The sequence below is a fragment of the Pipistrellus kuhlii genome, unplaced genomic scaffold (genome assembly GCF_014108245.1).
Source record: "Pipistrellus kuhlii isolate mPipKuh1 unplaced genomic scaffold, mPipKuh1.p scaffold_m20_p_9, whole genome shotgun sequence".
NCBI classification, from domain to species: domain Eukaryota; kingdom Metazoa; phylum Chordata; class Mammalia; order Chiroptera; family Vespertilionidae; genus Pipistrellus; species Pipistrellus kuhlii.
Genome location: NW_023425595.1, coordinates 60901551 through 60925698, shown reverse-complemented (window position 1 = coordinate 60925698; position 24148 = coordinate 60901551). Strand labels below are relative to the sequence as shown.

Genomic DNA, 24148 nt, shown 5'->3' with positions numbered 1-24148 from the left:
CCGAATGAGGGAAGTGAGAGGTCTCTGTGAGGCAGAGTTTCCCAGCCATCACAGATGTATGTGACACATTCATCCCAGCCCCTTCGCCTTCAGGCAGGTAGGGTAGACAGGTACTGGGGCAGCGAGAAAGCCCTTTGGTTTATTACAGTGTGCCATAATATGCAAGTAATATGGGTCATGATGTGAAACATGATGGGAAACATGTAGGGAATCCCTGGCCTCGCAGGGTTTCTGAGGGTAAGGGCATCGGTGACGGACCTCCCTACTCCAGGGGGCTGCTGAAAGGGATGATGACCGGATGTGGCTTTGCCAAGAAGAGAGTGCAGACAACGTGAAGGCCCATCGGGATACTCCAAGAGACTGCTTGGGCAGGATGGAGGCAGAGAAACAAAGAGTAATGTGTAAGGGGGGTAATATCTAATGTCTGTTAGCCCCGTGCCCATTCTTCTACATTACATTGATTCTCATGTTTATTATTTTATTCCAAGTGGTTGTCTCACAAAAAGAGGAAAGACAGCTAAAAGTAAAAAATGTGTGTGTTTTTTTTCTTAACCTCAGAAAAGAACGTTTTATTTTTTTTGTATTCCTTTTCTGTCGTCTGTGTTGTGATGACATTGGTTTTAGTTAAATGTTCAAAGTGGTTCTGGATGGGATGATTATGCGTAAATGGGAGCTCTTATTCGCCAGAGACCAAACTGACCACTGTAGGAAGCTTCACCTCGTGCATTTCTGTGACAGCAGGACCTAAGAAACAAGGTACAAGGTTAAGAATCTTCTTCTTTCCTGGCAGAGCCATGTCTTAGAGGTATGTCTCCACTAATAAATGCTGCACGCCTTTGGGGAAGACAAAAAATTGTACAGCCTGGCCACCCAAGGATTACCAGTCAAATTTGAATAAGCTAATTTGCAAATGAGATTAAATATCTTTTCTAGCGTTGAAACTTTTGAGGATTTAAAAGCTTTCACCAAAGCCCTTATTTTAATGTTATGCTGATTTTAAGTGTTTGAAAGTGATTTCACATTTGACTTCGATTCACCTGAAATGCTTTAATATTTCTCCATAAAGTGACTGGAAAAAAACAAAGTAAAAATTGCAGACTGAAACAAAACTTTTACAATTTCAAAGTAAAAACAAAAATTGCAGTTTTTTTTGTTTTGATAAGTTTCCCTTACCTCTAATCTAATTAAAAATAACCAGATTCAGAGTTATTTAGAGGTTTCAGCAATAATACTATATCTTTTGGTTGGCCTGACATTAAAATTTCAATGAGAAGATACGTACAGGTTTTTATGTAAACCGTATTTGCTGAGTTGTTGAACAAAAGAAAAAAGAAAAAACTCCTCTTCTGCGGTTACCTGTTTATGACTGCATTTTCCTACATAGGCACACTATGCTACCAACCTAAACTGTCAGTGTGTATTTAACTCATTGACTTAACATATGCGCATTGAGAATATACTAAGTGGAAATACTGAGTAGGTCACTGTGGGATGGAAGGGGATGGTAGCAAACAATAGATAGGTGGGCATGTTCCTCAGGTCTCTAAGGTATTCACATGGACAACCACTCAAACACTTAGTACAAGACATATTCAACAACAACAACAAAAACACAAATAAGTGAGTTCCATTCTTATGTATGATCCTTCAGGTGATTGTTATACAAATAAATTATAGGTTCTGGTTATGAACCAGTTTGCTCCTAAGCCCAATGGTTTAAGTCAGTGGTCAGCAAACTGCGGCTCATGAGCCACATGCGGCTCTTTGGCCCCTTGAGTGTGGCTCTTCTACAAAATACCACGGCCTGGGTGAGTCTATTTTGAACAAGTGGCATTAGAAGAAGTTTAAGTTTAAAAGCATTTGGCTCTCAAAAGAAATTTCAATTGTTGTACTGTTGATATTTTGCTCTGTTGACTAATGAGTTTGCCGACCACTGGTTTAGGAGTTTGGTAGTTAGCATTTTTAACAGCCTCATTGAGATATAACTTGCTTACCATACAGTTTATCCACTTGAAGTGTACAATTCAATAGTTTTTATTTTATTCACAAAATTGTGCTTTCATCATAGTCAGTTTTAGAACATTTTCATTACCCCAAAAAGAATCACCACACCTCTTAGCCATCATATCCCAGTCTTCTCATCCCCCCAACCCCAGCAAGCACTAACCTACTTTAAGTTTCTATGGATTTGTTTATTCTGGATACTCCCTATAAATGGAACCATATAATATGTGGTCTTTTGGGGTTGACTTTTTTAATTAACGTAATGTTTTCAAGAGTCATTCATGTTGTTGCACATAGTACTTCTTTTATTGCCAAGTAATATTCCGTTTTTTGTATACACCACATTTTGTTTATTCGTTCATCAATTAATGAACATTGAAGTTGTCTCCACTTTTTGGCTACTGTGAATAAAGCTGCTGTGAACATTCATGCTTTTGCGTGGACTTGTTTTCTCGTGTGTGTACTTAAGAGGAACTGCAGGGTCATATGGTAACTATCTTTAGCCATTTGTAGAACTTCCAAACTGTTTTCCAAGTGATAGCATCGTCTTACAATCCACACCAGCAGGACAAGGTTAGATTAGGAACATGACTGGAGGATATAGAGTACAGTATATCCACATCCCGTCAACAATTGTTATTTAGCTGTCTTTTCTAGTGTAATGATCCTGGAGTATAAAATGGTATTTCATGGTTTTGATTTGCATTTTTTTGATGGCTAATGATGTTGAACATCTTTCATGAGCTTATTGGCTATTTATATCTTTGGAGAACTGCCTCTTCAGATCCTTTGCCCATTTTAAAATTGGCTTATTTGTCTTTATAGAATTGTAACAACTCTTTATTCTAGATACAAATACCTTATAATTAGCAGAAATTTTCTCCCATTATGAGGGTTTTCTTTTCACTTCTTGATAGTGTCCTTTGAAGCACAGAATTCATGTTGACAGTCATGTCTAATTTACATTTTTTCTTTTTTTTTAAATATATTTTATTGATTTTTTACAAAGAGGAAGAGAGAGGGATAGAGAGTTAGAAACATTGATGAGAAAGAATCAGCGATCAGCTGCCTCTTGCACACCCCTACTGAGGATGTGCCCACAACCAAGATACATGCCCTTGACTGGAATCAAACCCAGGACCTTTCAGTCCACAGGCCGACACTCTATCCACTGAGCCAAACCAGGTTTGGCTCATTTTTTCTTTTGTTGCTTTGTGTTTTTAGTGTCATATTAGAGAAACCATTGCCTAATCCAAGGTCAAAAATATTTCTGCCTATGTTTTCTTCTAAAATTTTTATAGTTTCTACTCTTTCAGATTTTTTAATTCATTTTGAGTTAAATTTTGTATATGGTGTGAGATGAAGCCCAGTTTTATTCTACATGTGGGTTTCCAGTTGTTCTGGCACCATTTATTGGAAATAATTAAATTTATCATCAGACAAATTTTTACCATGTAGCTCAAAGTGGTAAACATTGGCACTATGTCAAATGATGTAGTGTGCAGTATGCAAGAATGACTCTTACCATCCTGCACCACAGGTAACCCTTATGTTTTCTTAATGAGGACATTCCAGCAGAGCCCCCTAGAGGTTGGTTGGTGTGTGTGTGTGTGTGTGTGTGTGTGTGTGTGTGTGTGTGTTTCTCAAAGAACCACTACCCGAGAACAACCTGGATTCTCAGTCTGCAGCTTACTAGTTTCTTTTTGCCTTATCTTCCTTGGAAGATATGTCCTATATTTTATAACTGCATTAATTAATTAATTAGAAGGTTATTAATGTCTCCAAATGAACAATTCAGATCAGTTTAACTTTTCTCATAGGATGTTTTTTTCCCCTCCACAATTTAAATCCTTTTTTTGTCTGCCTTTTGATCCCTTCTTTATAAACCTGAAAACCAAAGAGCTCAGAATTAGAAATTATATAATTAATGAAGATCTAGTTTAGGAGCTTAGGTCTTCTGACAGTGAGTGGTTTAGAGGGTTAGGGGCAGCAGAAGACTGCTGAGATAGGTCTAAGAATGCCCACCCCCCACACTCCTCATCCCACTAACAAAGGCTGGACAGACAGATCCTCCATGTCAAAAGAGGGTATGCGCCCAGGTAAAGGATTGGGAACATTTCAAAGTTCAAAGCATGGTAAACGGATCCTGAATAAGGAGTCAGAATAGTGAGTGGGAAACAAGCCCAGACCTGAAGGTGAAACGGAATCCCGCAGAAAGCCTGCGTGTGAACAATCTGCCACCTTTCTTAGTAAAAATCTACCCAATCTTCCAGTATTGAGACTCTTCTCTTGAGGCGAGCGCTCATCTTCCTGATTTCCCTTCTTCTGTGACCAGTGCAGCCACACTAGCCTCCAGATGTGAGATTCCTAAGAGTTAGGTTCCCAAAAGGTGTGACTAATGGAAACAGTGGGATGAGGTTTTCAGCTGTAATATACGAAGTAGGTTATCAAAGACATTAGGTTGGGGAGATTATAGACAATCAGGGGACTCTGATGAAACCATAGGTGAGTTTTCTTTCCAGAAGGAAGGCACTAAATCCATATTATACAAATAATTTTATACAATTTAACCAGCCCTGAAACTGATTCATGGTTAATAACTCCTGGCCAAGAAAAGTAGTCTATATTTCTTATCTATTTGTTTCCTGTCCTTTTGTTAACGTTTTACATCATTGTTTCGGTTGCTATCTGAGCTATGCTAAGGAGATTTGGGCATGCAGTTTCCACATGTGAGCCAAAAGATTAACGGGGGAAACAGCAACATTGAGGCCATGGCACTGGGGACAATAAATATTTGAGAGAGAACCTTGGATGGGGATGGGGATGGGGAGTGTGGATAAGAACTGTGCCAGAGAAGTCCATCATCCCCTTCTCACTGATGATTCTCTCTGTGTTCCTGTGCTAGGGTCTAGGCTTTATTCTGGCAGCTAAGAAGCAGTTTCGGCCAGCTAGAAGGGGTCAAGGCAGAGGGCGTGGGGGGAAATAGGACATATGCAATACTTTCAACAATAAAGATTTAAAAACAAACAAAAAGAAGTAATTCCTTTATGAGTCATGTGATGCCATACTGATGCTGAGCCTTACATGGTTCTTGTTAGAGCTGCATCCAGTTATCACATAAGACTGGCCTGAACCCTCAGGTCCAGGGTAAGGCCTCTGGCCAGGGTAGGGTGAGAGGGTAGAGCAGAACGGATGGCTTTGGTAATACAGCCTGAACTTCACTCATGGCTCTTAGTGACTGTTGTTAATTTTACTCACCCATGTTCACTAGCTGGCCCTCTGACTCTGTCTAAAGATATCCTATATGATAAAAGGCTAATATGCAAATTGTCCCATTCCCCCCACACACACACACACCCCCATGAGTTTGACCAACCAGGAATTGGACCACTCGCTATGACATGCACTGACCACCAGGGGGCAGCACAGAATGAAGGAAGGCCCACCGGCAGCTAGGGGAAGGAAAGCCCCTGCTGGCCCTGATTTGCCAGCCAGGACTACGGACTCTACCCGTGCACGAATTTCATGTACCAGGCCTCTAGTTAAATATATAAGATTGAATTTAGAGAGTAATTATATAGATATCGAGCTAAATAAAACCTCATTTGCCACAATTTTAAGATCCTCTAAAACAGAGTACCTGAATTATTCATGTAATAAGCCACATGTATGTTAGCTGTTTCCACAAATACTCTGGTCAGTATTTGACCTTATTCTCAAATCATAGAAAATACTTTCTCCCTGGCTGGGTGGCTCAGTTGGTTGGAGTGTCTCCTGATACACCAAAAAGGTTGCAGATTCAATTCTCACTCAGGGCACATACCTAGGTTGGGGGTTTAATCCCCAGTCAGGCACATACAGCAGGCAACCAATCAATGTTTCTCTCACAACAATGTTTCTTTCTCTCTCTCTCTCTCTCTCTCTCTCTCTCTCTCTCTCTCTCTCTCTCTCTCTCTCTCTCTCTCTCTCTCTTTTTCTCTCCCCTTCCCTCCTTTCTTCCTTCCTTTCTTCCATTCCTCTCTCTAAATATATCCTTGATGAGGATTTAAAAAATTTACTTTCTATACTACTTTTTGACACTTAGTATCTATCCTTGTTCAGATGTTACTATTTTATCTTCATAATGAGATTGTGAACTTCTTCATAGACAAAGACAGGCAATACAAAACTTGCTGAATTCAACTGAAAATTGGCATTTACTTTCTTTACAAGCCACGTGGTCTTCATTTTGATTCCTTTTCCTCAACAGAAAATGAAAACACTAGCAGAGAGAAGAAGGAGCGCACCATCTCTTATCCTGGATAAAGCCCTACAAAAACGGCCTAGTACCAAGTAAGCAAATGCTTTGTGTTATATATTTTGTGTGTGTGCTACACTTTATGTTGTTTGTTTATTTGTTATCAGCACCAGATTCTCTGTTTAATAATAGAAACTATGACTTCTGTTCTGAGGTTATTCATGAATCATAAAGCATTTTAGAGCGGGTATGTAGGCTCAGTTGTTTTAAAACTGATTCAGAAGTGGATCTCATCACATAATACAAAAAAATGCAAGTTCCACATATCGTTAAAGTTCAATTATAAAAATGAGAAGAAATCAGAATACTAAAACCTGAGTTCTTTTAACCACCAGGCATATTTGGTTATGCACAAACCTTTGCCTGGTTCTTTATCATGAGATGATGCCTGTGCCTGGGTATAAGGCAAATTTTTACCTATTTTAGATCTAACAAAGATTAATAAATTAAGAATGGAATGTTGATTCCTTTTATGCATTTTTTGGTTAAATTAGTTAATTTGTTAGCATAATTTAAAGTTGAGAAACAAGCTAAGTATCGATTGAAATGGCTATTTTACCTATGGAGGCTGAATTCTGTTTCAATGGGTGTTTTAAGAAAGTCATTCCTGATGTGTAGAAATTGAATGGATTGTCAATCATTAACTTATTTGTTAATTTTTAAATGGCATTTTGACTCAGGAATTTTATGGTCAAAGAAATCCTATAATAATTTTCTCCTAATCTGTGAATCCTTTTCTGTAAGTAGAAGTCTATTTAGAGTGAGGGTATATCTGCTATTTCTATGAATGATGTGCTAATTCAACAAAAATCTATATGGAAGCATGGTAATTTTTTTTTCAATGCCAAAAATAAAATATAGCTAAATCCTAATCCAGCTTTCAAAATCCTTAGGTCATTCTCGGGACTCAGCAAGTTCTCAGACTCAGGCAGCCCCCACCTGCCCCACTGCTGTCTCCCCATCACCTCTGCAAAAATCGGTGCTTATATTAGAGCCAATAATTATTCCTGCCTCAGAAATAGGATGGGGTTTGTGTCAGATAACCACAGGAGAAAAATTTTATTTAAGGTGAAGTGTCATATGTTTTAAACTTCAGTTTATTTCCTACGAGTCTCTCTGGGTTTGTAATATGAGTGCATAGTGCTGGGAACAGAACCTTTACCTGTCTGATAGAAGTAGTGCTTTTACTCTTTGTAATGTTGGTTCCTAATGTACCCTGTTTTCCCGAAAATAAGACAGTGTCTTACATTATTTTTTTCTCCCAAAGTTGCGCTAGGTCTTCTTATTTTCGAAGGATGTCTTATTTTCAAGGAAACACGGTATATGCCCCCACACCCTCGCACCCCTTCAAAAAAAAGCTGTTGGGTATTGAATGTTTACAAAATATTTGCAAGTAAACTAATCCTAGAATTGAAAAGAACCTTAAAGGTCATCTAGTCCAGTGGTTTCTAAACCCAAATCAGTATTCTGCAGTGGGACACAGTTGTTTGTTTTTTGGGGGTTTTTTGTTTTGTTTTGTTTTTTGTTTGTTTGTTTTTTCAAAAACTCTTTAACTATTATTTATTGGATGAATTAACGAATGAGCAAGTGACTCCATTTCCAAACCAAAATAGTAACTTAACCCATTGGCACAGTAGTTTCTGACTTTCCTTTCCTCCTTTAAGCAGCCAACACAACGAGAATTTCCTTTTTCACTGGTATGATTTGGTGAAATTCTGGCCAGGGAAGCAGGGAGATTCCTTTGAGCAAAATAATTCTTAGTTATTATTAGGAAGTTATTTCATGCAGCAAAATACCACAAGAACTCATGTATGTGGTCCAGAAATGACACACATGTTGGCATTCTTGTGGTATTTCTTCACTGTTTACTTAGGGATGAATTCAAACTCTCCCTCCAGAAATTCACTTGTTTTCGCATGGCATTCAGCCCACCTTACAGAACCCACACACAAAAATGTACCCACTTTTGTTTAAAATTACAGTCTATTAGCACTTTTAAGTTGGTATTCACCCGTCCATCTCCATCCTTACATCCAAATTAGTTTCTTGTGTCTGTGCTCTTTGCAAGATCCTGTGCTGCTGGGAAGGGAAGGCAGTGCCGGAGAAGCACTGTGGTCCAGCAGTAAGTGCTTGCGCTTGGGCTGCACTCAGACGCTGGCTCTCCATCCTGACTTTCTGTGTGGCCTCAGATAAAGGAACCAATCTGAGTCCGTGTTTTCCTCTGTGAAACATTAATCCAGTGCTTGCATTATAGAATGTGAAATAAGAAAACAGCTGAAAATGTTCCAAAGATTGGCTTAGATATAAGTTGGGTCTTTCCTTCCCTTAGATATATTTCATTTTCAAGCTTTAAACGACCTGACTCACCCAGTGAAGTCAAGTTTGTTCATGCAAAGCACCTGCTCTGTCATTACAGCATTATATAACTAAAAGCAACTCCTTGACCTGTCTCACGATATAGTGGAAACTGAGTCAAAGACTTGCCTTAAGTTACGCAGTTAATTCAGTGTTAGAAACAGGACTAGAAACTTGATGGAATATTCTTTGCAGTACACAAGCAAAAGGTGTATGATATAGTGTCTGAGAGATGGATTCTAGAGCTAAATTGCCAGGTTTGAATCTTAATACTGATCTTTGGTACAGTTGTAAACCAGCAATAATAAACAAAACCTACCTCATAAGGTTGTAAAACAGACTAAGTGGGTTTTATAAGTATAGAGAAGTCTTTGGTTCTTTATCTATGCTGAATGTCTAAAGGCTATTTATTATTGTTACTAACAATAGTAGTGGTAGTAACAACAGAAGTCAAAATACACATTATCCTGGAAGAGAGATTCTTCCCATGGCAGATGGGAAGTAAAAAATACGAAGATGCTGTCTGGAAGCCAGCTAGATTCCAACATTAAATTCACTTTAACAAGACAATTATAACTCTAGGTCTGGCCTGAAGCAAGATTAGCTCAGAACATTTTGGATTTATCCTTTTTTTTTTAAGCTTTGAGAATTTTTTTAAATTTATCTTTATTTTTAAAAGTATTACTGATGTCCCCCATTCCCCCCTCATTGACCCCCTCCACCCGCTCTTGCCTCCCCTCCCCTGGATTTATTCTTTTTAAAAATATATATATATTTCATTGATTTTTTACAGAGAGGAAGGGAGAAGGATAGAGAGTTAAAAACATTGATGAAAGAGACACACCAATCAGCTGCCTCCTGCACATCCCCTACTGGGGATGTGCCCACAACCAAGGTACATGCCCTTGATTGGAATCGAACCTGGGACCCTTCAGTCTGCAGGTCGTTGCTCTATCCACTGAGCCAAACTGGATAGGGCCCTAGGATTTATTCTTGATAGACCCTGACAACTTTTTCCCTAGGAAGAAGGTCAGAGTACACTTAGGATTTTGGGAAATGAGGACTTGGGACACAAAGCAAACGGGGCCTGGTTTTCTCCGCCACTGGAGGTGAAGAAGCTGTAGGAGGTTCCTAGGTGCCAAAGCCATGAGCCAAGAGCAGGCACAACTGAACTTGCTGGTAATGGTGCTGGAGTGAGAGCCCAACCAGAAGGCACTGGAGGACTGGGAAAGCAGCTGTTTGCGAACAGGCTTCTACTTTCTTTTTGTCAGTTCACTCCTGCTGTGCATGACAACACACATGCATGTACACACGCATGCTCACAACATTGTCCTCCTCAGACTGTCCCCGGTTATATGCTACAAATTCCTCATCATCCCATTTGTTCTCTGTCATGTGAGCATCATAGTTTTAATATTAGCCTAAAGTAGATGATAGCTTACCATACTTTCAAATGCAAGGAGAACATTTATACTTAAGTAGTTTAGTGAGGATTGTAGTCAAATCTTTCATAACAGAATGAAAAAATGCCTCTTCCTATGGCAGTTCAGGGTGAACTTTCCAGATATGTTAACTGGAATAAACTGAATGACCTAAAGGCCACTCATATGCTAAGACTCTTAAAATAGTTATGGTAAGTTTGATTGTAATTTAAATTAAAAAGTCAGTTTAAAAAATAAGTTACTAGGCTTTCTTTTGGAATTCTATAAACCTTCTATGCCTAGATACAGTTTCTTGGTATAAGTCTTAAATAAAATATTGAATTTTAGAGTTACTTTTTAAAAATATTTATGACTTTTTTAAAAAAATTACAGTAAACTATAGTTGATCCTTGAACATCATGTGTTTGAACGGCATGGGTCCACTTATACCTGGATTTTCAATAAATAAACAATTGACCCTCTATCCCCAGGTTTCGCATTTGTGGATTCAACCAACCACTTGTCTGTATTTTCAGTGCTCAGTTTGAAAATCCATTTTATAAAAAGACCTTGAGCATCCATGGATTTTAGTATCTGTGGGATTCTGGGGGCCCTAGAACCAACCCCTTCAGATTCTGAGGGACAACTGTAGTTAAATTTGGGGGGAGACAAATTTACAGATGAGTCTTCAGCTGTAGTGTTCTCAGCATTCCTAGCCTCTGCATTGTTCAAGGGTCTACTGTGTACCGACATGTTATCTTAGAAAAAAAAATCTTACCAAACGCTATTCATTGTGCTGCCTTGCTTACGTGCCAGTTGGCTCAACATGAGGCACATTTCTACAATTTTAGACAACGTGTTCTGGGGTTTTCATTGACAGACCCAAGGATGATTCAAGATATGTAGTTAGAAGAGCACAGAGTAGAAATTTATGACAAGAAGATTGCCAGTGACGTGCAAGATCCCTTCTCTCCTTGCAAGGAACATTTTCCAAAGTTGTAAAATTCAGATGTGAAGGAAACAGACAGCAACTGCTTTATAAGGTGGCAAAGCTGGCAAATTTTTACCAAAATGGAATTTGTTACTTTAAGCAAAAGGCATCTTAGGCTTACATAGCACTTTATTATTTTTAAACTACTTTTCATATTAATTTAAAAAATTATCAAATACATCTGTTCCTGGTGTGCTCTGCTCTTTTCCTATGGCAGGATTCTGAGAGGAAAGCTTTCAGAAGATTATATTAAACCTCCCCACCTTCTAGTGGGGCTGTGGCAGGGCCAAATTAATTTATTTTTGTGCTTGCAGAGCAGCACATCCATTTAATTTCTCCATTCCATCTATAGCCTAATTTGCTAATTGCAGTTATGATTCAATTTTATCTTCCACTTTGGCACCGGGAGAACTCTGCCTCATTAGTGATGTTTATTCACCCTTCCTCACCTCTCTCCACAGGGTTAGCAGGCTGTCCTAAGGCATCTGTACCGTATTGGGCTCACTATCCCCCTCCCCAGTACAGCTAGGATTTCTCATGAAATTCAAAACTGACTTTCCTTCAGAACCCTGAAAAAAATAAATAAAGCACATAAGAAGGAAGCAAAAGAATAATTGTTACTATTATTGAGAAGCCTCATACTATTGTGATTAAGAAAAACTCTGGAGCCATACTTCCTGGGCTTGAATCTGACACAGCTTCTTCCGAGACATGATAAGTTTGGCAAATTCCTTAAGCTCCCTAGGCCTCACTGTCCTCATCTGTAAAGTGAGGATAACCTCATAGGGATTGAGTTAACATTATAAGGTAACTGGCACATTGTATTACATAAGATTTTTATTAAATAAGGTTATCCAGGCTATGACCCGTCCTGATTGGTGCCCATTGGGCTGACCAGTGGGAGGGGTCAAGGGCAGGTGGCCGGCTAGCCCCGCCCCTGGTTGAATTCATGGTCCAACTCCTGGTCAAGGGGACAATTTGCATATTAGCCTTTCATTATATTGGATACTTCTACACATGTAACTTGTCATCTGTATTTTGAGCCATTGGTTCTCTGATGCAGAGCTCCTGGTCTAATGAGAACTCACTGAAAGGTTGTGGGTTTGATTTCTGGTCAGGGCACATACCTAGGTTTCAGGTTCAATCCCCATGTATGGGAGGCAACTCATTGTTTCTCCCTCACATTGATGTTTCTCTCTCTGTCTCTCCTTCCCTCCCTCTTTTCCTCCCTGTTACCCTCTTTCTCTTCCTACCTCTCTGTCTGAAATTAGTAAAAACATATCCTTGGGAGAGGATTAAAAATAATCATTAAAAAATTAAACTAAATTATTCAAAATATATAAATCTTTATGCTTCCCTGACACATGATGTCTAATTTTCTTAGTGTACCAAGTTTAAGTCTTGTTTTCTCAGCTTGACTGTCTGCTTTTTGAGTGAAAAGAACTTTGTTTTCTACTCTTGAAATCTACATGTACAGTGTCAGGAACAGAACTGATATTCTATAAATATTAGCTAAGCTGAATGAGGGATTCCTTTCTTGCCCTAGCCAAGTAGATCATCTCTCGGTAGGAGTGGGAAGAGAGTAAGAAGAGTCCACTGCTGCCTGAGAAGTAATATAGGCAGTGTCGAAAAGACACACAAAGAATGACAGTTGTGGAGTGACCAGCTGTATAATGCATGTTGATTTAACTAGAGGCCCAGTGCATGAAGTCATGCAAAGGTAGGGTCCAGCCAGCCCAGCCTGATTGGTGCACATTGGGCCAGCCAGGGGGAGGGGTCAAGGGTGGTTGGCTGGCTAGCCCCACCCCCTGGTTGAATTCTTGGTCCAGCTCCCAGTGGAGGGGACAATTTGCATATTAGCCTTTCATTATATAGAATACTTCTACACATGTAACTCTGATGCAGAGCTCCAAATGAATTGAGAACACACAGAGAATGAATTCTAGTCCCTGCTCTATCACTAAATAATACTGGTAGTCACCTGGCTTTTCTGCAATGAGGATTCTTTTCTCATCTGTCAGGGGCCGATGTCAGTGGTAGGGGGCAAGGCAGAGTGTGGTTGCTTAAACCCTTTACATTCTTCCTCCACCAGCCCCCAACTCTACAATATTTCACTATTACATCAATGTTTCTCTCTACCTCTCCCTTCCTTTCTCTCTATAAAGCAATAAAAATATTTAAAATTGAAAAAAAAATCATAACTAAATATAAATTGATTTCCAACTCGGATTCGGGGCTACATGTATGGTTTTTAAAAATATATATATTATTGATTTTTTACAGAGAGGAAGGGTTAGAGAGAAAGAGTTAGAAAACATAGATGAGAGAGAAAGAAACATCAATCAGCTGCTTCTGCACACCCCATACTGGGGATGCGCCCACAACCAAGGTACATGCCCTTGACTGGAATCAAAGCTGGGACCCTTCAGTCTGCAGGCCAACGCTCTATCCACTGAGCCAAACCAATTAAGGCAACAGGTGTTTTACTTAACCTTAAGAGCAACAGTATCAATACTACCACCAATATGATTACTGAAACTAGTTTTATTTATTAAAGCAATTATCTTTATGGCATATCCCAGAAGTCATGTATAATCATGTTGTTTTTGAAAGTCATTTGGAATATTTTTTTCTCTGTGTGGTCATTTTGGCTAACTTGTTTTAATTTCATTTTTATAGTTCTATTAAACTTTATTGTATAAATGAAAACTAAGATTTTAATTTTTATAGTTTATGATATTGTGGTTTTATAGCCTTATAAAAAGCAATAAAATTTTTATAGTTTTATAAAATTTATAATTGTGTAAATATTTACATAGTCCATTTGAATCTATTAAAACAAAATATAGTCAAAGAAATTTAGTTCCTGTTTTTTTCTCGTCAACCTTGTATTTTTTCCTTTGCCATTGATAACTTTAAAAAAGTTCAATTTTATTTAATCAGATATTTTTATCTTCCTTAAAAATAATATACTATATACTTTTTCTACCCCACTTTGTTTACATTACAATATATCTGTATGATCACTTCATACTATTATAGTATATAGAGATATTTTTCTTTCTTCTCTACAGTATTTTGGTAATTCATTGTTTATGCATAAGTACCATGGTTTATTCAGCCAGTCCCGTGCTGAGGAATGATTGGTTACTTTCTTTTTACTTTTTTGCTATAAATGATCCTGGAGTAAAAAAATGAAAATGAGAGCTTGTGCTTGTGAGAAATGGGATGACTTTCTAAAGATTGTCATTTTCATTCTCAATGCTGACGCAGAAGAGTCTCTGTCCTGCCACAGCTCCCTCATGGAATGTGTTGGGATCATGGATGGGTCAGGGTAGTTTAAATGTAAATTTCTACTGGTGTGAAGTAAGACATCTTTTAAATTATATGTTATGCTAAATAAATGTAAACTAAATTTTAAAATGTCTATTCTGTTAAACGTAATCAGAAATGACATGAGGACAAAAACTCATCAGTGCAATTGAGAAATATAAAATGTTCTTTACATAAAAATAAATGCTGAATTATTGTTTCAACTATGTCAGTGTTTTTAAGAATATATTTTGTATGTGTTAATGATGAGAGTGTCTCTGAATTTTTCTTAAACTGAGAACTTACACCCAGATCTTTTCATATCAGCATTTTAGTAAGAAGTAAAATTTTTACTAAATTTGCCAATTGACTCATTTTTCTTTGTAAAGGTCCTTGTTCAACGGACTTCTAGTTATGAAATCCTTGTCCTCCTGCTAATTTTCCCCACTGTGCTCCCTCCAGCATTCCAATTATTACAAAAAAAATGGGCTTATGGTTGTATCTGTGCACCTGGACACCTCTTGAACATAGTAATGTTGGCTTTTAATGAAAAATAAAATACAATGAAAACAGGAAAAGAAAACAAAGGAATCAGTACCAGCTTTTTATTTTTCACCCTCCAGAAAACATTGGAGAGAGGGGATGGCTTTTAAGTGGAACCACTGGTTCAACAATGGTCCTCTGATGTATTGGTTTGGGAATTGTGCAAATTTCTACACTGAGTATCAGTACTCTGCAATGTAAAGATCTGGGTTTAGTTCTCATTGGGCTGAATTTTTTTAATCTAATGACAATTAGAGATAGGTCTAATTTGTGGAGTGGGGACATTTCATTATTTTCTAACATTGTAACTAGGAAAATTCTTAAATATAAACAGAAGTTTATAGGATGTTACAGTGAATACTCATATAGCCACTACCTGTATTTTATCTGTAATTGACATTTGCCATGTTTATTTCATCTCTATTCATATAAGTAGCTCTCTATTTGTTTATGAATAATTTGAAATTAAATTAAGGCATAGTGCTTTCACCAAAATACTTATGTATAAAACTCCTAAAAATACAATATTCTTCTGTACAACAAAACCTTTATCACACTTAATAAAATTTAAATTTCCTTAACATCATCTAATGTATGTTTATATTTAAATTGCCCTGATAATCCCTACATTTTTAAATAACTATCATTTTTAAACCAGGATTTAAATCAAAGTTCACAATTACATTTGGTTGTTAGGTCTCTTTATCTCTTGTAAAACAGAACAGTTCCTGCAACTTTTTTTAATCCTTATTTATTAACTTTTTAAAGAGACTAGTTCTAAATTCTAGATTTTTTTTTTCTGGAGAAGAGTCAACATAATAGTTATCTATTTCTGTGTAACAAATTACCTCAGTATTAGAAGCTTGCAACAGCAAACACTTATTATCCCATTTCAAGAATGAGAAATACAAAAGCAGTTTAGCTGGGTGGGCCTGGCTCAGTCTCTCATGAGGTTGCATCAACTGGTACTGCAGTTTCTGATGGTTTGATTGATGCTGGGGGATCCACCATCAGTAACATTCACTCACTGGGTTTTTGTTGTTTTTGCTTTAAAAAAAAATTTTTTTTTATTATGTCACAAGTTCTGCTTTAGTGACATGCTAGTCCCCAGAAAATAACCCAGTACCCTCCTTGTCAGCAACATACATGTTCAAGTTGACCAACCAACTCATATTTCTAAACCCCTGTGTGTACGGGGCTTGGGTGACTGTTGCTGCTGTAACGTGCTTCTCCTGTTGACAGACCAGTGTCCACCCCCTCCGGAGGGCAGGCAGGTGGAGAAACCTTTACGTGGTGGTGAAGGTTTTCAAGCACTGCTCCCCTCACCCACTCCAAAGGAGATTCTTATTTCTAACCAGACTACTGGCCTCAAATTTGGCTCCCGGTGACCAGAGTGGTTTCTCTCCTTTAGAAAAAGCACACATATCTGCACACCCATATAGACATTTTTTTCTTTTTACATTTAAATACAAAAACACTACTCCGCTTTGTGTTATAAATGAGGACCAGGCGATGAGAATTTTTTTCATCGAAGGTAGGACTGTCCACCCTAACCCTTTACAGTGAGCTTGCCTTGGGGGGGGGGGGGGGGGGCGAGGGCATTTAGCCCCAGGCCAGGGAAGTGCAGCAGGTAAGAAGGCACCTTCCAGCTTAAGCCCTACACTTTTCCTAATTCTCACTTTAATTAGAAAACTGGTTATAACCTTTTAAGAAATGGAACTTCCCACCAAGAGGGAATATCTAATCTAACATGGAGTAAGCCCAGCCTCCCCCCACTCCCTTTAGCTACCTTAAAGCAAAAAGTCCTCCCCTTCCTTCACAAGTACTGTGCTCACCGTAGATCTGCCTATTGGACAAACACTTGATGAAGTGAAGGTCATATTTCCCTGTCCCCTCCCCACTAACGCACTATAAAGCTTCAATGATAGAGGGGAAGTGTATATGATGATGATTAAGAACTTGACCCCTCTTGTCCTGGCCAAAGAAAACAAGTGTTAACTGGGCATGAGGCAATAAAAAAGACCTGAATATTCCATTCATTTACAGCTGTTCTGACAATTGAGAGGGGCCAGGAGTGGAAGGGGAAGAGGAGTAATTAGAAGGGGTTGATGCTGCAAGTCTAGTCCACTTTGTTTTTGTGCTGGAAGGTCTCATCGCCAGTTCCATTGAGAAGACACGTGGGGATGAGATTCTGTCACTGCAAAGGAGTCACAGTTGGCAGAGGGGCTCGGATCTTCAAAGTAACCCTGCTCCTGGCCAACAGCCCAGAACGCAGCTGCTTATGTTGGGTTGGGCTCTCTGGCAGAAAAGTCATTGGTGTTGGAGGTTTCTTAAATCCAGTCAGGTGCCTGGCACTGTCCCTGGCACTTGGGATATGAGGCGGTGGTACTGGTGCTGCTTGCTCAGCCTCTGGATGGACAAGAGTCCTCAATGTACTTCACACCATTCTCCTCTCGCATGCCTTGGCCCTGAAAGAGGCTTGCTTTCTGCTGTGTGGTGTCTCCATAAGGTTGCCAACAACATTGCAACTGACTTCCCCCACAGTAAGCAATCCAAGAGAAAGACATGTGTGTCACACACAGACTGATCAAGCTGAAAGCTAGAGTATTTTTCATAATTTCATCTTGGAAATGACATAGTGTTACTTCTGTCAAATTCTCTTGGTTATAAGGCCCAGCACTAATACAATATGGGAGCGCACATAGAGTGTGAATCCTATGGACAGATATCATGGCATGCCAACCGTGAGGCTGGCCATTACAGCCCACATTCTGGATTTCTCCGATTCCTTTGCCTTGTCATTAAATGTGTTCCTTTATTTCCCTAATAGTTCCGATACACTGAAGTTGTGTCTAACTGCTTGGTTATATTCAGGCAATCAGTGGGTGCAAGAATGCTTCTTATAAGTGAAACAGCGTATTTCATATTGCATCACTTCAGAAGGCATGTGCCAGGTTATCTTACTTGGCCAGGATGACCTGATATCCTTGTAAAGGTGTTTTTTCCCTCTGCTATTAGAAAGTAATCTGTGAGTTCATATTCTGGCCCTTACTAAATATTATGTCCTTTGGGCAAGAATTTGAATTTCATGTGATTTTTCATATTAGTAGCTAACTCTTTTTGCTTTTAAATATATTGCTTCCACAGAGCCATGAGCTAGATACTTTTAATTATCCTCATTTATAGGTAAGAAAATTTTACGCTCCTAAAGTTTAAACATTAAGGTGCACAACTAGTAAGTGGAAATACCCGGACTTAATTTCAGGTATGTCTGACAGCAGAATCCATGCTGTTGGCAGTACTGCTTAGAGAATGAGTGGAAGAATTGCACCTAGAACTTCACAAGGTGTAGAAAGAGATCTCTTGAAAATATAGGGAGGAGCCCAGGTGGTAAAGGGGGAAGCTACTGAGGTTGATATCTGCAGTTTCACCATGTGCATGACATTGTGGGCAGAATTCCCTGGCTACAGTCAAAATCATGGCTAAACTATTCCAGGCAGAAGAGAACTGTACTATTTTAAAATTTTCTGGAGGCAAATGTAATACTCAGAAGCTCATTCCTTAGGGGGAAAAAATCCTCTACAAATATAATTTTGTTGTAAATTTACATTTATCTGATGCACAGTTGTTACAATTATAACAAAGTTAAGATTAAGGAAAGTATTTCAATGGTTCCAGGCAATGTTGTTGGTGGGTCTGAAGGAACAGAGGGAGAAAGGAAGAAATGGGCCTCAGTGGAAAAGAGAGCCACTTACTCCTTTATGGTTAGAACTAGAAAGCAATGCTGACAGATGGTAATTTCTGAGATAATGAAAATGATCTATCTGTGGCTAGAGCTACTGTATTGAATTATGCAACTTTAAATGGTACTTACAAATTCAAGTGGAATTTAAAGTTTCTTAATTGTTTCTCTTCATCTCAGATACATACATTTCTCTTTCTGTGCTAATAATAAAATGTGGAATCTTAAAATCATGGAGTTTTAGATATGGAGACTCTTTTTTAGAACAATTATATAGATCAGACTTCTTATTCCACCACTAAGGCGCCTAAGACTGGGATCGAGCAGCTTAAATTACACAGGAAGGGATGTTAGACCTAGGGCCAGGCTTTCACTGTCCCTCTGGCCTTAATTTTCCTCTCATATCTGGCCTTAAAAATAAGAGAATAAGTGAAAAAGAGGGCAGCCTAATCAGAACAGTCATAAGAAAACAGCGAAGGTGCCTGCTTGTTTTCTATGGCATTGAAAATAGGCCCCCAGGAACGTGGGTAACCTCTGAGATCTGAGAGGAGCAGCCTTCGGGAAAAGGTCAGGATGATTGTCCTCTCTGCTCCACCTTGGTGCAGAGGTAGGGCACAGCTGCCACTGAGGGGCTTGGATAGATTGGGCTCTGTGCTCCCAGGAGCTAATGCAAATAACAGGGGGAAAGGCTGAACTGCCAGCACTCTTCCAACTAACCCCAAGGTAAGCCTCAGGATTAGCCACTTTGAAAAACTGATGGAAGAACAATGTGTCCTTCTTCCCTTTCAGTCCCTGCCTTACCCTAGTATTGTTTACTCACTTGTCTCTCATTCTGATAGTTCTCTCACAGATCTAACACACACCTCAGGCAACCAGAAGGAGCACACTCTGAAAACAAAAGCTGAGGGCAGAGGGCCTCAGGGTGTAGTTCTGGCACCGGGAGCACCACCATCACCTGGGACTATGTTGGAAATATTGCTTATAGAGCCCACCCCATAATGAATCAAAATGTCTAGGCCTAGGCCCAACATTCCATATTTTAACAAATTCTACGTGTGATCCCGATACAGGCTAAATTTGAGAACCACTGTTCTAGGGCACGCTCCAGGTAAAGTCCTATTCTCAGAATGGACAGGTAGCGTAGCCCAGGGAATCAGATTCAGGTAATACAGTTCATCCTTAGGCCATTTCCAGGCCTCATCAGGATTGCTAGATGTCAGGAGCGAGCTATTGGAGGCTCTCATTGCCCAAAACAAAAGCAAGCTGATCAATGTTTCGCCCTCATCATGTTTCTAACTCTCTCCCTTCCTCTCTGTTAAAAAAAAAAAAAAAAAAAAAAAAAAAAAAAAAAAAAAAAAAAAAAGCACTTATTCTTATAAAGGGCAGAAACCCTGACTTTGTTCTAGTAATATTTTGGACACATTAAGCTATGGTTCTAGAAGCCAGGAAGGCTGGCATCCCCATTCCTTGCCCAGGCATCACCACCCTCCTTTTTTTTTCCTTCTCTTTCCAAAGGCTCTCCACTTAGTTTTCTATCAATAGTTGTTGAAAAGAGCATAGAATCTAGGCAGCTCAACTGTAGTTCCTTAGTCTCTTCTTGTAGTTGAGTCGGTAGAGAAGCCTTTTCTGAAGAATAAGAACGAAGCTTTTACTGAAATTCAGTTGTGGTCTGTTTCAAGGTTTATCCTTAAATCTTCTTCAAACCCCTAGATTCAGAAACCTCTAGAATGTATTTTCAATATGATTTTATTTGGAATGATAGAGATGGTAGAACCCTTTCCCCCTCACCTCTCTTCCGGGCAAGGCCTCTATGGCAGGGAATTTTGCTCTGTCACTTGTACAAATGGTCACAGGGAGCGTGTTATAGCCACACTAAAATATTCACAGCCTGGAAATAAACTGGGCCACATGTGTGTTTGCTCAGCTCCACCAACACAGATGCAAGGCGTGCTTTCTGCTTTGTTAAGGTAATGATGTCATTTTAGCTATGTGAAAAATGGCTTCAAATGTGGTTTGGTTTTAGTGGAGCTGTCAATTTTTATTTTGTCTGGCTTTTAATTTGTGGGTTTCACGCTTTAACACGCACCAGCAGTTATTTATAAGTGTTCCATTTATTTCTGGCATTTTTTAAACCTTTGAATAAAACAAAAAGTAGGAAAATTTGTTCCTTAGCATTGATTTGTGATCATTGTGATCAATCTCTTATAATTTGAACTTGAGGGGGGGGGAAATTGAGAATGACAAAAGGATTTTTAATATGATGGTTCCCCATGACTGGTAGTCAGCTGGTGAGCATTTTAATGCTTCTTGTTTTTCTTTAGTTCAGTTGGATTTCCATTCAGCAATCATTTGTTCAGTGTTTTCTAAGGAACTAAAGTAGAAAGTCTGCCCTCGCACCAGGGGTGAGACTTCCAAAGCCATGTAGGGCATCTTCACACCTGCTTTGACACATGTGCACAGAACCAAATCTTTGGGAGGGGAAGTCTGAAAGTCTGTTAATTTTGGAAAATGAGACGATTGGCTTAGGTTAGTTCTAATAGCTTTTAGTTTCTTCTCGCTTTTTGGAATGCTTTGATCATTGACAAAAGCCCTGCCACTTTGAACTAAATTCTGTGAAGTCAAATGTTCATCCATTCCTCCTTCATTTTTGTTTAGGGACAATGATGGGAAAAAGCCCCAGAAATAGAGTGGCAGAGGTGGAAAGGTGGACTGCCGTCCTGATGTTAGTAGAGAACAGAAGCAACTAATCACATGGGTCTGCCTCCCCTGAAGAGAGTTACTTTTTCACCTGTGCTCACTGGTAAAGAAAGTACCGTATTTTTCGGACCATAAGACGCTCCGGACCATAAGACGCACCAGTTTTTAGAGAAGGGAAACGAAGAAAAAAAGATTCTGAAACAAATAGTGTCCTAAAATATTTTATGTGCATTAAAACCCAACATCACAGTCATAAACACATGTAATCAACCCTGTAAAGTAAACAGCAGCATTTAGAACCGTTTTAGAGCCGGGCAAGCACACAGAGACCACACAGAGCCGGGCAAGTAAAAAAACTTTTTTTTTAAAGTATATATGTAGGCTATATTTGGACCATAAGACGCAGGGACTTTTTCCCCCCACTTCTGGGGGGAAAAAAGTGCGTCTTATGGTCCGAAAAATACGGTAACCATCCATCCAAAGAGGGAAGAGCCACTCTTTCCCATCCCTCCCCTCCCCCGCCTGGCTAAACAGTATTATCGATAGTACCAACACAGGTCAGAGCAGAGCAGCTCTGGGGTTCGGTTTTGGCTTCTGAGTGATAAACTGATTTCTCCACTTTGCTTTTTGTAGGTGGAGAAAAAAGCAAGGACACTTTTGTTTGCTTACCTATTTATTCTGCAAACATTTGAGTCCTCTGTGTAAGTGATAGTTGTAGAAACGGAGGAGGATCAGAAATAAGACATGGATCCTACCTTACTACGCAGTGTAAATAGGAGCATATCATTGATGTATTCCCACCAGGGGTGACAGCCCTGGGGCAAAGGATTAATATTGGAAAACAGATCGTTCCTTTATAGTAGTAAATATAGAAATACTTCTCTTAATCTTTAAAAATGTTTAGCACAACATTTGTTGTCAGTATACTAGTATATTGTATATGTTCAATGTAAAGCTTCTATTTTAAGGATTGGGTTTACTTTTGTTTGAAATTGGAAAGTATGTTATCTTTTAATGCTTTAAAGGGTTAATTAGATTTCCCAGCATAGTCTTGCATAAAACACTTGAGATATATTATGTCAGCCCTCTCTGAAACAAATTTCATGATCTTTTTAATATATTGTTTTTATCCTATCTACAGTGAGTGATTTTTAGTGCAGTCAAACAACCAGATTTATCTGGAAAGCTCAGTTACTTGAATTTTGGGATACTTTTATCAAAAATAGACGAATGAGAGTGTTTTATTGCAAGCTAATAGCTGAACTTTGCTTATTTAAAAAAGCATTTCATGTTATGGTGTGGGACTTATGAGCCTGTTCCTTTTGCTGGAATCATAATGACTGGCGTCTCTAACAACCACAAAGGCCTGTTCAAGGCTTCGGTCATCTGTTAAGTGTGTGTGTCAGACTTGGGTAGACAGGAAAGTTGTTCAGTCCCAGAGGTTGAAACAAAAAGCATCCTCGGCTTTGTGGTAGTTATTTAAGACTTTCATGTACAAGGTAATTTTAAAGCATCTTCCTGAGAACTGAAATAGACCAGCTGTCAAAGAAAGTGTTCTCAATCTTTTCTCTAGAACATACTCACTGATTCTTGACTTCAACACCAATTTTGTAAAAAGCTGCTAGTGTCTGATAAAAGTTGCCGCTGCCGAGCACAAGAAAGCATGCTTTGCATTCTCAGACAGAAAGCACTTTCTTAGCCCTGTGGGGGACAGTGTCCTGGAATATATGAAAGTATCTGCTCTAATTATGAGATAACTTTTATGCTCTATTCAGAGAAGTTGTCTCATCTGTTACAGTGAGAGAATAGTCTTAGAGCTTTGTAATAGTTGTACCAGATCACGGCCAAATTCGTTTTATGAGCAGTTTCTTGCATTTAGAAACTTCTTTTGTGTTTCCAGTTTTGTGTGTGTGTGTGTGTGTGTGTTTGTGTGTGTGTGTGTGTGTGTGTGTGTGTGTGTTTTGGGGGGGGCGAGGAACATTTTTTAACTTTTTTTTCCAAAACTGAATATGGTTTTAGACGAGTTAAATGATGACTCTACAGAATCATCCATTACCTAAAACGTGATGTAAGCCAAATTTGAATCATCTATAATAATAAAAGTGTAACATGCAAATCGACTGAACAGCCAAACAGTGGAATGAAACGACCACCTGAACGACCTTCCAGACAACCTTTCCGATGACCTTCCGGACGGTCTGGGGCTGTGAGGGCCAGCCAAGGCAGCCGGGGCTTTGAGGGCCTACTCTTACACAAATTTTGTGCATCAGGCCTCTAGTCTCATCATAAATTTCCACCAGAATTGTTCTTCACAGGGTCACTGGTGCCAGCCTTAATTCTAGGTCCAATGGTCAAATCATCTTCCTTGACCTTTCTAGGACACCCTAATCCCTCCCTTCTCCCATGGGCTTCTTGTTCTGGTTATTGACTCACAGCTCATTCTACTTTGTTAGTTTCTCCTTCTTTACAACTTCTACATGTTGGTGTGTCCTGGGACTCAACATTTGAACTTGTTCTCCATCTATACTAACTCCCTAAATGTCCTGATCTCTTTCATAGCTTTAAAATCTCTATTTTGAAATCTGATAAGTAATTTAAACTTATTATGTCCAAAATCCAATTTTTTATCCCCACCCCTATCCCAATTAGTTATGCTAAAAATAAGTCTGCCATCAAATCCTATTAGACTCTACCTTTGAAATATTGGGTCGGCAACTAAGTACTTGCGGATTTTTTAAAGAAAATCAAAGACAATTTTTTCATGGAACTAAATAACTTTATTCTGT

The 24148-nt window shown here is 38.9% G+C and overlaps 1 protein-coding gene across 1 annotated transcript in view; it reads left to right on the top strand.

Moving 5' to 3' along the window:
- The window catches only part of ARHGAP20 (Rho GTPase activating protein 20), an 80728-nt gene that overhangs the window by 10126 nt on the left and 46454 nt on the right, over positions 1-24148 (top strand). Inside the window, exon 2 of the mRNA XM_036427384.2 lies at positions 6254-6336. Within this exon, the coding sequence (XP_036283277.1) occupies positions 6254-6336 (83 nt within the window). The remainder of the gene's footprint in view (positions 1-6253; positions 6337-24148) is intronic.